Genomic DNA, 12,982 nt, shown 5'->3' with positions numbered 1-12,982 from the left:
TATATATATATATATATATATATATATATATGTGTTGGAAAAATAGCCAAAATTTTGAAAAATGAATTATTTAATATGAATTATTTATATTGCACATGAATTATAAATTAAAAAAATTTTTTAACATGATTCTAATAAAATCAAATTAGAAGGAATTAATAAAATAAAATTTCTAGACCATAACTTTTTTTGATAATTAATATAATTTTAACAAACGTAAAATTTTAATTAATAACCAATGATTTTAAAAAGAGTACATGTATTTTTAAAAGAATACGACTGTTAATTCTAGCAGCTGACTATGTCAGCTATTCGTGGCCGTCATCGAAGATACTTTCTTCTCATTGGCTTTTCTTCTCTTCTATCCTCTCCTTTCTTCCCTGCAAACGATGCGAGTGCACTCGTTCTCTCGCACCTCACCATACCGCGGCATTTATTATCGCCTTTCACTATTTGACGATCGGTACGTCGCCGTTGCGTGTTTCTAGCACGACGACTTTGCGAGGTATATTCGCGCGCGAATAATGAAATGCTGCCGAGACCAAGCGATTTCCGCTTCTCTCTCTCTCTCTTTTTTCCTCGCGCAAGTGCATGCATCTTCGATCTGAGATTATTGCGATCGGCTAATTCTCTTCACACACGTGGATCGGTTTCTTAAATTCTTTAATCCATTATGAAAATCGAGCAAACGCTTCGTTCGTTAAATTGGAAAGGCTTTCTCAATTTGTTTAGGAATACAAATAGGAGCAACAATCTCAATATCTGCGATGCAAATAAGTATCGAAAAGATTAGAAATTACGTTCTTTGCTTGCTCCACGCACTTTGGTGTACGTACGCATTGCCGGATTCAAGTAGAAAGTTGAACCCACGTCATTGCGCGCTATGTGTGATACGTAACCCGAGATTATTGTCTCGTGGCACGACAATCGGAACGATTAATCGCCGTCTTTGTGAGAAGGGTTATCGACGAAACGTTGGTACAAATCGTACCTGATGACCCTTGACCCCATAACTTACAACATTGCACCCATTATCGCGTCAGGACGATAAGCCGTGCGCTCCACTGTAATTTATTACGAAAATGTTTTCCCCGTCCAATCACGAGAGCCGCGAATAATGTCGACCGAACTATACGACCCTCCTCCCTGTCGCGCGTCGACAGAGAAAACCACATTTTTATTAATTACATTACTTCCGCTTTATTCCTGCTCATAATATATGTTTTTCATATTGTGATACTTGTAGTATCATCGATTTGCAAATTTGATTGTATAACACGCGATGCGAATAAATCTAATTAAATAAAAGGATTCCTATATTCTGTCAAAACGGATCTTAGTGTTTAAATGATCTGTGTGAATTTAATATACATATATGATTCTGCAAATCGCGCGCCGAATTTTTTTTTCTTGAAAAACAATCATAAGCAGAAACAAAATAACAATATCATTTATTAAATTGACAATTTAATGATTTTTTTATGCTAATAATAAGTATCCTTATAAGAATGTTAATAAAAAGATGTTAATAAAAATCTTAAATCTATAAATAATTTATTGCGAAAAATTGCCTCAACTTTAATAATTTTATAAAGATGCGCATATTAGCATAAAAAATTATTAAATTTCTTATCAATTTAATTAATATAATCATATTACTACTCTGATTCTGCTCATGATTGCGTTTTAAGACCGAAAACGGTGATTGCGGCGCGCGATTTGCAGAATTAGATACGTACATAAATTCAAACAGAAATATCTAAGTACTAAGATTCACTTTGATCAAATATCTTCTCTTACTTAATTAAATGCATAAGATAAAATTATATATATATTCATATTAAAATTTTGTTCTTTATATAATGATGTAATAGAAAATTTAATATAATAATAATTTATTTTTAATAAAAATATATTTAATCATTTTCTATATTAGTATCTTAAAAGCATCTTAAAATCATTTGATATCATTTCTGTTTGAGCAATTTTGTTTGAGCAATTTTGCAATCAATTTTTATTCAATGAAAATATGTTCACATATTTTAAGTAATATAATATTTTACGTAATACTAAATAAATAGAATAAGAAAAAGATTGTGATTTTTTTTTCATTGCACATTATTAAACAGTACTTTTAAAACGGTGTGTGTTGTAACATTAGAAAAAAATCCACTGTTTGTTGAAACGAATGTGGCATGCATATGCATTTGCCACCAGTACGCACGATTGCGGGGCGTACAGCCGTTTTTCCGCGTTATTGAACTAAGCGCACGAATTATTTTAACAGAATTTTATTACGCGAAACCTGTATTCCGGTCTTCTATATCTATATACATATATATCACACTTGAATGCGACCTACTAAGATAACGAGCTGCAACTCTGAGACGTATGTTGAATTTGCTCGGCTCCTCCAAACCCATTAATTAAGATTCAAGCGACGCACCGCGTTATGTTTATTGATTAATCACCGACATGGCGCATCCCGTCGATTGGACACACTGCTATTCGATATCGATAACACACGATAAGTCTGTATATGAATTAATTGAGATAACGTTACTTATACAATTCTACTGCGAATATAAGCGCGCGAATGAATAAGTCTTTGAATCACTCGGTATATCAAGTTACGTCAACGAGAATATAAAGCGATATGTGTTGGACTATAAATTCAAAAGACTTCAACGAAAAGATAAGAATTTCTCAAGTTACATCAAGTCCTATTTTTAATCGATATTTTAAAAAAAAATCGTTTTTTTGTTATAAACTGTCGTAATAAAGATAATTGAATTTTCTTGTTCGTCTGTCGCAGCAGGTCAACATCCTGGCAGCGAGGACAAGATTCTCAGCGATCCAGTCCTAGTCCCAGCAGACTCCGTCAGGAAGCAGCTACATCTCACACAGCCCCCGTTTCTGTAAGTTAAAGGAATATAATCAAAGAATTGCAGTAATTACATAATCAAGAATTATATGTAATCTTATTAATAATTATTATATAATAATTATTATTATATTTAATTATTTTTTAATTATTATTAAGTATAATTATGTTATTAAAGTAATAATTAAAATATAATAGAAGAAGTGATTACTTAAAAAGAATAAGTAATCTAATTATGGTGGAGCACGAAGTCGTTTCCGAGATCAATACTTTAATCTTGAAGAAAAAAAGAATAATAGACGATCCATTTCAATAATCAAACTTAATTATTTGGATGATGATATAAAGCAGGGAAGATAGAGTTGCGTTTTTTTTATTCAATCGATTTGCGTGTTGCATTTGTGTCTAAAAATATATGATATTTTAAAGTAAAGAATATACCGTAACATCTCTTTCTTGGGCTTACTATATTTCTATATATGTATACATATTGTATGACATAAAACCTGCGTCTTCTCTATCCATTCCTCCCAGAAGAGTAATATTATTTTTTCTTTAATGAATAACAATGGCTTTATAGTATCTACGTCGGATTGGCTGTAACGATGCAATATTACTGGTGAACGAGACGGTAAATAACTATTGATAAATTAACTGACCTGTCAGGTATAACATTATTTTCTCCGCATATTTATTTCTCAGTCATGTGTTACGACCTAAACAATTTGACTGACTATTTTTGAGTCAATACATTTAAGCCAGGATTGGACAAGTTTTTGTAATCAAATTAATAAAAAAGAAAATTGAATTTTTATATTTAATATAACACGAAATTACTTCCTTTAATATTTTATTCTTCTTGTTTTATATCCTTAGTTTCTTATCAGAGACGTAACAACTCGTTCTGCATTACACATATAAATATATGAGACCTACAATTTTAAGACCAGTTTCAAATGACCTATATTAGAAGAAGCTGCATCCATCCTTTCAGAGCACCTATTTATTAATGGAAGATTAATATTTATTCAAATTATTGAAATGTAATTACATTTGTCAACAGCAACAACTTATTTTATTCAAACTGCAACTATCACTCTCAGCAAAACTAGCTTATTTAAATTGGAGCTGTTTCCATACTTTTCGACAGCAACAATTTACTTGCAAGCTATTTAAACTTATTTCCGGTTTATTTTAAACAATTTCTGAGAAAAAACAATCAAAAACAATGACCAAAATTAATTCAAACTGAAAAAAATTAAAATTAAATTTACCTTTACTGTTTCCTTAAAACGTGCTACGTCAATTTTAAATGATTGATCATCACGCTGCATGGTGGAATCATTGATGATTTTATTTATATTTGTTGTATTATTTATTAAATATAACATGTACTTCATACTTGTTTAAAAAAATTATAAAAATTATTATAAAGAAAAAAGCCTTATGGTTTGCGGATTATCGTCGTGATCCGTTGCTAACGCCAATGTTTCGTGAACCTTGCCGTTTACTTCATCAGGATAAAATATATATCAGTGCGCTCCTCACTCTGATAAAATGAATGGCAAGATTCACGAAATGTTGGTGTTAGCAATGGATCACAACACGGTGATGATTCGCAAACCCTTTGACACCTCTAAAGAAAATACCCGTGAAAGTCTTAAAAGTATTATTAAAGAAGTCTAATATTTATATTAGATCGGAACAAAAAGTTCATAGCGCTTTCAGCAAAATTTCAGTTTTAAAAATCTATTTTTTTAAATTACAGTATTATAATTTTTAATGGAGTTATGAGCAATCACACAAGAAGCAAAATGTTTTTATTTAATCTGCGATAATTCAGTAACAGAAAGAGGGGGAAGGAAGGAGAGGGGGTGGGGGAGGAAGGAGGGAGGGAGGGGGAGAGAGAAAGAAAATCTTAGGAAAATTTTTTTAAAACAATTTTATAAGGAAAACTTTAAACATTTCAATAGAAAGTCAAACATTTTTGCACGATTTTTTTTTGTTAGACCCACAAAGTGAGAAGAAAATGTTTGTCTTTCGTGTTTTCTATATGTAAAAATGACCAAACATAAAAAAGACAGTGATCTTTCGAAAGTAGAGATAAATTTTGTTCATTTTAAAAAAAATTATAGCTATTTGAATTTTGAAATTCATAGCGCAACAAACTTATGTTCCAATCTAAAATGTATCATGCATAATATATTATAACTATGTATTCACGTATAATATCAAAATTATTTTGTAAAAATTATAAAATATTAATATATAAATTATAAAATTATTTTCGTTTCTTTTTATTGATAAAATAGCAAGCGACCTGAACTACAAGTCCAGTGTGAGTCACCTTTGATCCACATAGCATGGAATGTGTTAAAGGATTACAAATGTAGTTTTAACAAACTTAGACCTTTCACGCAAAGGTATATTTGAACTGTTCTGTCGATTTACTATTTTTCTGTTTGCTGATTCACTGTTTTACTATTACAATCGGATTGATTAGTTAACTGAAACATTACTGATTCGCTGGTATTGATAATAGATTGACAAAGATTGATTAAGAACTGAGCCTAATTGTTCTGTCTCTTAATATGTATGAGAAAGGCGAGAACCCTGTGTGAAGTTCTCCTATTATTTCCTACTTTGGAATGTCTTTCTTAAGAGAGAAAAGACTAAAATGAAATACAATAGAATCCCACATTAATATTATGTTGACAGTCTAGGTCATTATCTCTATTAAATTATCATCACTCTAATTATTTTTAAAATAACAATACATTATGTTCAAATTCAATTAGTAATTTTTTAGAAATATTTACAACACATATATATGAGAAAATTTTAATTCTTAAATATTATTAACCCTCCAGCATTCTTAATACCTTTTAAAAAGCACAATCAATATTATGTTTTCTCAAAATTCATTCAGATTTGAATATGTAAAAAATAAATAAAATATAATCTTTAGTTCTTATTACAGTAAAAACTTATTATTAAAGCTTTCACAAGTGTATAAGATTTTTTTAGATTTTGATGTAGTCCATAAAAAATATATACTGTTTTCCTCAACTGCCTAGAGCGTTTTTAGAAATTATGATCGAAAATTTCGGAGTAGTGGAGGATTAAATATATAAATAAAAAGAAGAAATTATCTTAAGTTACAAAAAATTTCAATACGATAATAATTTTATCTTTTTTTGATAAAAATTCGAGAAGTATAGATAAATTTTCTTAATTTTTAATAAAAATTCATTTTTTCAATTTTCTTAAAAATTAACTATTTGAATATAATTCAACAATTATTTTTGATTAACGTAAAAGAGGTTTTCTTTTATGTTTATTCTTACATTGCAGAAAGAAAATTATTCGATTAATAAAAATGAATTACCCGTAATTATAATAAATACACAAAGTGAGCGAATTAATAGCTAAACAACAATAAATCATGAATTAAATTGGCTCTGTTTATCGATGCAAAACCATAAATTTGTTATTATAGAACTCTTGTGTTAGTCAAGAGACATTCCAAGGCTTAATTAAACAAACTTCAAGCGACGCCGCTAATCTTCCGGTCTGCACGCGATAGACGTGTAGGCCGATGCATGTCGTCGATTTATTTTATACACACACACACACACACACACACACACACACACACACACACACACACACACACACACACACACACACACACACACACACACACACACGCACACACACACACACGCGCGCACGCGCAATAATTAAATAGAGAATCTTTTCAATTCTGTCGATAACCTCAGTTGACCGACTATTAATCTTCAACTTGAACAAGTATAACATACATGTTCATTTTTCATTAGTTCGTAATTTCTTCATTGCAATGTATGATGACTTGAGGATTGCTCGGTAAGTACTTAATAGACTTTGAGACTCAATCACAAGATTTGTATAAGAACTCTACTCGCGTTTCTGAAGCTAAGGACTAACATATTGTACTTATATTATTAGCGATTCATTCATCGCTGGCTATTTTTCTCCCTAAGACTATTTTCGTGACACCGACATCGCGTAGGGACTCGTTTAGCCGACATAATATCGAAGATTTTCATTCGACGAATCAATCTAAATACGTGGTGCAGCAATAAAGTTTAGTGAATATTATGAGAAAATAAATATCACTTAATTAATATAACTTTTATTGTTCTTCAAAGTAATCTTTAGAGATAATACGTTTCTGACGTTTCTTAACATACAGTTTATGGAAATTCTGTGAAAAGTCTTTTTTATACATTGCCTTAAGTTTTATTGCATGATTTTGAATGTCTGAAATGTTTGTGAATCAAGTCTCTTTTTAGTTTAGAATAAAAAAAAGTCTGCTGGAACAAGATCGGGGAAATGAAGTGATTCAAAATAATGATAATACAACATTGATTCAAGAATTGCCATATTACACATTTTGAATCAGAATTTAACTCTATTAGATAGAACAACATTATAATTAAATCATAATAATATCATGACATCATTTGATTAAAAATGAACTCAAAAATGAATTTATACAAATAATGTCATGATATTTTATAATTATTATGACTTCTGTGTTTTATTTATAAAACTGTATGACAACAAGATATAAAATGATATCCAAAGATAATTTTTCACAGAGTTTCCGCAAGTTGTACGAACGTTATCAGAAGTGCATTGTCTCTAAAGAGAATTATTTTAAAAGACAAAAAGATCATTTGTACATTAATTAAGAAATACTCTGTTAAAAATAAAATAAAATGAATTTTAACTTGAAGATGTATAATGAATTTTCTGAGACAAGCAAAAAGCCCACTATAAGTTAAGTCGTTAAGTTAAAATTAACATTTTATTTTTAACAGCGTAATTTGTACATTAATTAAGTAGTATTTATTTTCTCATAACATTATCGAATTCATTGCCACATCGTACGTATTCGCGGCACGCGCGAACTCCGCGCGATGGCTCGCTGTCGTAGATTTCCGATCCGAGTATAATTATCGACTACACGGAAGCGATCATCGATCGGCGACACGTGAGTAATGACCCCAATGCCGGTGACGTCTCGACGGTAGCTGTAGGGATAGGGATGCATCACGTTGCACGCGACTGTGGTATACCGCGACCAGCTTGCGACGACCTACATGCATCATTCGCAGCGACGACAGTGTGCTCGTTAACATCCGACGTATCGTGTCGAACTGACGTTATCCACTGCGCGTTTATAATCAGAAGGAACGTAAAGTCCCACGTTATACACGTTACACTCTTGCGGCAGGTGTAGCTGATAATTTATGCTCCTAATGGATGCTTTCCATTTGATGATACAAGTTGACACAAACATCATTCTATCTTTCTTGACATTCAGAGTATCGGAGATAGAACGACATTTGTATTGACTTGTGTTGACACCAAATGGAAAGTATCTAATAATGACAAAATCGAGTGAATATTTCGATTATTTTAACGGGATTCTAAAGGCATTTTCGATAAGAACTTACACACGATTTACGTGTCATTGACATCCTATCACTATCTAGCTAATCTTTTATATTAGATATATAAGCTTAATTCTAAGAATTTAACATTGTTTATTCATGTAATCCCTAGTTCAAACTAAAATCAATTTAACATTTTATACATACAAAGTATAAAACTTGTAGGTGTATAAAACATATATTTTGTTGTGAGTCGATGCCAAAATCTGATAATAAAATGTAATCTTCCAATTTTTTTTTGTTTTTGGCATATAATGACAGTTTAGTAGGTAGTTGAAAGCTACCTACATTATTGTTTATACTTTAATTCTGGAAAAGTATTTTTTTTTAATCTAATAAAGGCAATTAGAAAAATACTCATTTGAAAAATATCGGTAAAGCATAGATGATTTTAGAATCTCCTTAAACGCTGTATTCAAAATGGAAGATTGGAAAAGAGAAGACAGGACAGTTTAAATTGACAGATTCTCTAACAGCGAATAACTGATGAAATTATTTGATGAAAATGCCATAGATTGAGATTATATTTGACAGATATTCAAGTTTCTTGGAGCACGAGAATGTTAAACGAAATTTCCATCGAAATAAAAGCCAAGTGGCACGATCCAAATTTCCATAATTTTCCGTTTGAATCGAGTACGATTATAGAGGAACGGATTCGAGGGATGTCGGCGATAGAAGTTCGACCGAGCGGGATTTATCTCCTCGGTATATATGTGTATATCTATATATTCATACATATCTATATACACATATATCGTATTAGATTTCTTGCCGCGGGAATTTTAATTAGTAAAACGTCGTGCGCGGCAGCTGCAAAGATATAATCAACCTTTGTGACACCGTTTGCACCCTTTCATTTCCCGTCTAATTGCGGAGACATGCGTGAAAGGATGGGCAGAAACCGCGAAATCAACGTTTTCGTCGATTACCGCGGATAAGGTGCAGTGATATACATTGGGGGCTGCGGCCGAGTAGATCGATAATTTACAGCCAGACACTGTGAAAGCGACATTTATTATTCGCACAGGTGTTTTAATATGCGAATAATAAAGGGATTATTTTGACTTCCGATAAAAAAAATACCATTTAATTCATCAGAGAAATTTATTATTAAACACTTCGCATTTTATAATTTATTATTGCTCGTATTTCCACGTAATTATTCTTTATAGTCTCTGCATAATAGAGTCATAAATAAAATCCAGTTCAATTGCAATTTGCAATTTGTCAATCACGGCAAAACTACGCGAGGAAGAATTGTCGATAGGATGAACTGTCGATTTAAAATAAAATCGGTTGCCTGATAACCCACTTAGTAACGAAGCTTAGCAACATAATATTAGACCTTGGTAACCTGGCTAAAGTACGTTCAATACTGATACAAAGATACGAATGATCAAGCGCATTCCTGTGTACCCAGTCGTAGGAAAGATATACATACGTAACGCAACTTTCTCGCGAGGGTTATCAATTATCATCAATAATATGTTGCTACGTATATCCGCGTACTAAAAATAAACGTGACCTTTTTTAATATATCGAGATCGGTATGTACTAGCAGATGGAATAAAAGAAATTCTTTACTGACAATGAGAAACAATATTATTTGGAGATTATTTGGACGAGTATTCGTATAGTATTTTATTATTCTACATTCCCAGTCAATTAACAATAATATTAATATTATAATTTCTTACTTAGCAATACAAGTGCAATAGTTTCTGTAATACATATATATGTATTATTGAATAGAAAATTATAATACTTGTTGAATGTTACTTTATTAATGAATGTTATTTATAATACTGTAATGTTACTGTTAGTTTGTGTTTAACGGATTGATTATGTTAACAATTGTATTTTCAATTTTTAATATTTTATTTCAGCCTTTGCATGACTACAGAACGAGTGGCCACGCCGGAAGGGAGAGACGACGAACTCCTGGTCTCAGCAAAGCTCAACGGCGGATCAAAGCGTCCAGCACTCCGGCGCTTTTGGATAGAAACCATGACAGGTACGCATCCATTATATATATATATATATATATCTAAATCCATTATATATATCTAAATTGCATCAGTATTATAATAATAGATGAGAAGGCAGTCTATTTTAGCTTTTGCCTTTTAACTTTTGAAAGATCTTACGACTTATATAGTAATGGAAATATATAAACTTTCTACAATAAAATCGAATCTTCACAATCAAATCTACAAAGACAAAATAAAAAGAAAACTACAATATTCTATATATTTCCATATTTAATTTTTCTATAATTAATTTTCTTTCCTTGATTACATTTTTTACCCAAGCTATTCCTCCCTCTATCAAACTTAAATAATTTACGTTACTTTTTTTTGAAAAAAATCTGATAATAGCTATTAAATTGAGTGAAATAACGACCAATCAAATGTTCTGTTAATATAACCAAAAATAATTTTATTTTTCTGAATACTTAGTAAATATTACCAAACGGTTGATTATATTATTATGTTTGATAATATTTACTAAATAAGGTAAATGTTCCACAGAGTGACCGGACACGTACCTATATCTGGACACTTACACAAAAATTATTATTAATCTCAAATGCTTTTTTTATTACTGTATTAAAATTTAATTGTATTTAAAGATTACAATTAAATTATAATATTTTAAAAAGCGTATTTCAGACTAATATTAATTTAAATATATAAAGTGTTGTGTAAATCCAGACACAGGTACATGTCCAGTCACTGAGACCGGACAGAAAACTTTATTTAAATTAATATTCAGTCTTAAATGCTTTTTATCTTAAAGATCAATTTGAATTAGCTTTTGTAGTCTTTTGTCATTAAATATTTATTTACATTAATATTTCCCTTTAGCATACTAATTTTCTAATTGTAGTTGGACACTGGGATAATTACATCTCAGTGTCCGACCGGCTGACTGGCCACTGGTATATTAACGCATTCCATTACTTATTTAAATTTTAATTAATAATTGTTATAAGTGGGTTCAAATAATTTTTCTTTGCTTAAGAAAGTCTTGAGTTTTCAAATGAATACAAATATATTTATATTAAAACCTTCTAATACATTATAAATTATTTATGACAACCTACGCTTAAACGTTCAGCTACTGAGACATTATTTAGAAAGATAAGAAGACCTTATTTAGAAAAATAAAATTATTATATTGTTGGTCATATAATTTTAATATAATTAATCAAATAATTACATTTAATTGGCACTGTTTCACTTACTATTTGATAACTATTACCTGACTCTTTTTTTATGTTGCGTTGATATTCACGCTATGTTTAATAGAAAAGCAGCTTTGCAATTGTTGTAAAATTCTTGAAGCTACTTTTTCTGCTAAACGCAACCATTAATTACGAAGATATTCCCAGAAGATCCCAGAATTTTGCATACGCATTTGTTTGTCATTAAATATTGTTTAAAATAAAATAATATGCAACAACTTTGATGAAGATATAATGAGATCACATTAACATACAATGATTTTTAAGTTATCAAAAATGTATAACCACTTTAACTATTTCTTCTTATCTTTTTTTTATCTTTATTCTATTTCGAGCATATTCTCTTTTGTCTTTCTTATATTTTCAATATATATCCCACGGTATTTCTTTCATGATTAAAGAGTGGCGGGAAAAATCCAAGCATAAACAAAAATAATGTCTCACAGAATTCTTTTTCTCCGAAAACTTTAACATGAGCACAAATATCTTCTTTCATGGGTGGTATCCTCTCGTCTTGTAGGTGGTATCTTTTTCTCTAAAAACCACAGGCATTCTCGAAAAGGCGGCAAGAGTGGTCGCAATGAAGATGGCGGTGAAGATTTTTAAGCCAGAAACACATTAGAAAAACTTACGGCAGTAAGAGATGCAATAAACGAGAAGTAACTAGCCAATCATAATAGAGAATGTATGGCAATCACCTTATGTTGTCTATTGTGTTATCTATTATGTGTTCTCTATTATGTTTCTCTATTGTGTTTGCTTACTGCTTATGTCTAATTGCCTTACGTTTTTGTATGTGTCATAGATTTTATTTCAAAATCATTTTCATGTTGCAATTGTCCCGCCGATACATAGTCTCCTGGTTTTCCTAAGTGCTATTTCTCGTCTACTCTTTACACTCTTTTATGATTTTGCTAAAATTGTGACCATAAGCAATGTTATATGATAAAAATAACTTCTATTTGGGAAGTTATTTTTGACTCTATATTACATGGGCTGATATATGAAATACATGATAACAACAAATGAAATTTTATGTCTAAGAGTCCAAGCTGCGATTTTATTCCCGTAAAATTCTGGTAAAAATTAAACATGCGAATTAAGACGAACTTTATTTGTGAAGAGAAAAATTGAAAAAAGGCAAAATAATCAAGAAAGCATGCTTGTATCGAATCGGAATATCGGAAGAATAAATTCTTAAAAGTTTTCTATATATATATATATATATATATATATATATATATATATATATAGTGTACTATATATATACTACTAACTACTACTTACTATAATAATTAGTATACGTACGACACGACTATTATTAACGTTATTAATTATACGAAC

At 30.4% G+C, this 12,982-nt stretch overlaps 1 protein-coding gene across 1 annotated transcript in view; it reads left to right on the top strand.

Moving 5' to 3' along the window:
• The window catches only part of LOC105627750, a 111,576-nt gene that overhangs the window by 78,761 nt on the left and 19,833 nt on the right, over nt 1-12,982 (top strand). The window contains exons 11-12 of the mRNA XM_012209029.1: nt 2,816-2,918; nt 10,278-10,405. Of these exons, the coding sequence (XP_012064419.1) occupies nt 2,816-2,918; nt 10,278-10,405 (231 nt within the window). The remainder of the gene's footprint in view (nt 1-2,815; nt 2,919-10,277; nt 10,406-12,982) is intronic.

Source organism: Atta cephalotes (genome assembly GCF_000143395.1).
Source record: "Atta cephalotes unplaced genomic scaffold scaffold00010, whole genome shotgun sequence".
In the NCBI taxonomy this organism is placed as follows: Eukaryota; Metazoa; Arthropoda; class Insecta; order Hymenoptera; family Formicidae; genus Atta; species Atta cephalotes.
This window is presented reverse-complemented; position numbering and strand designations above follow the sequence as displayed.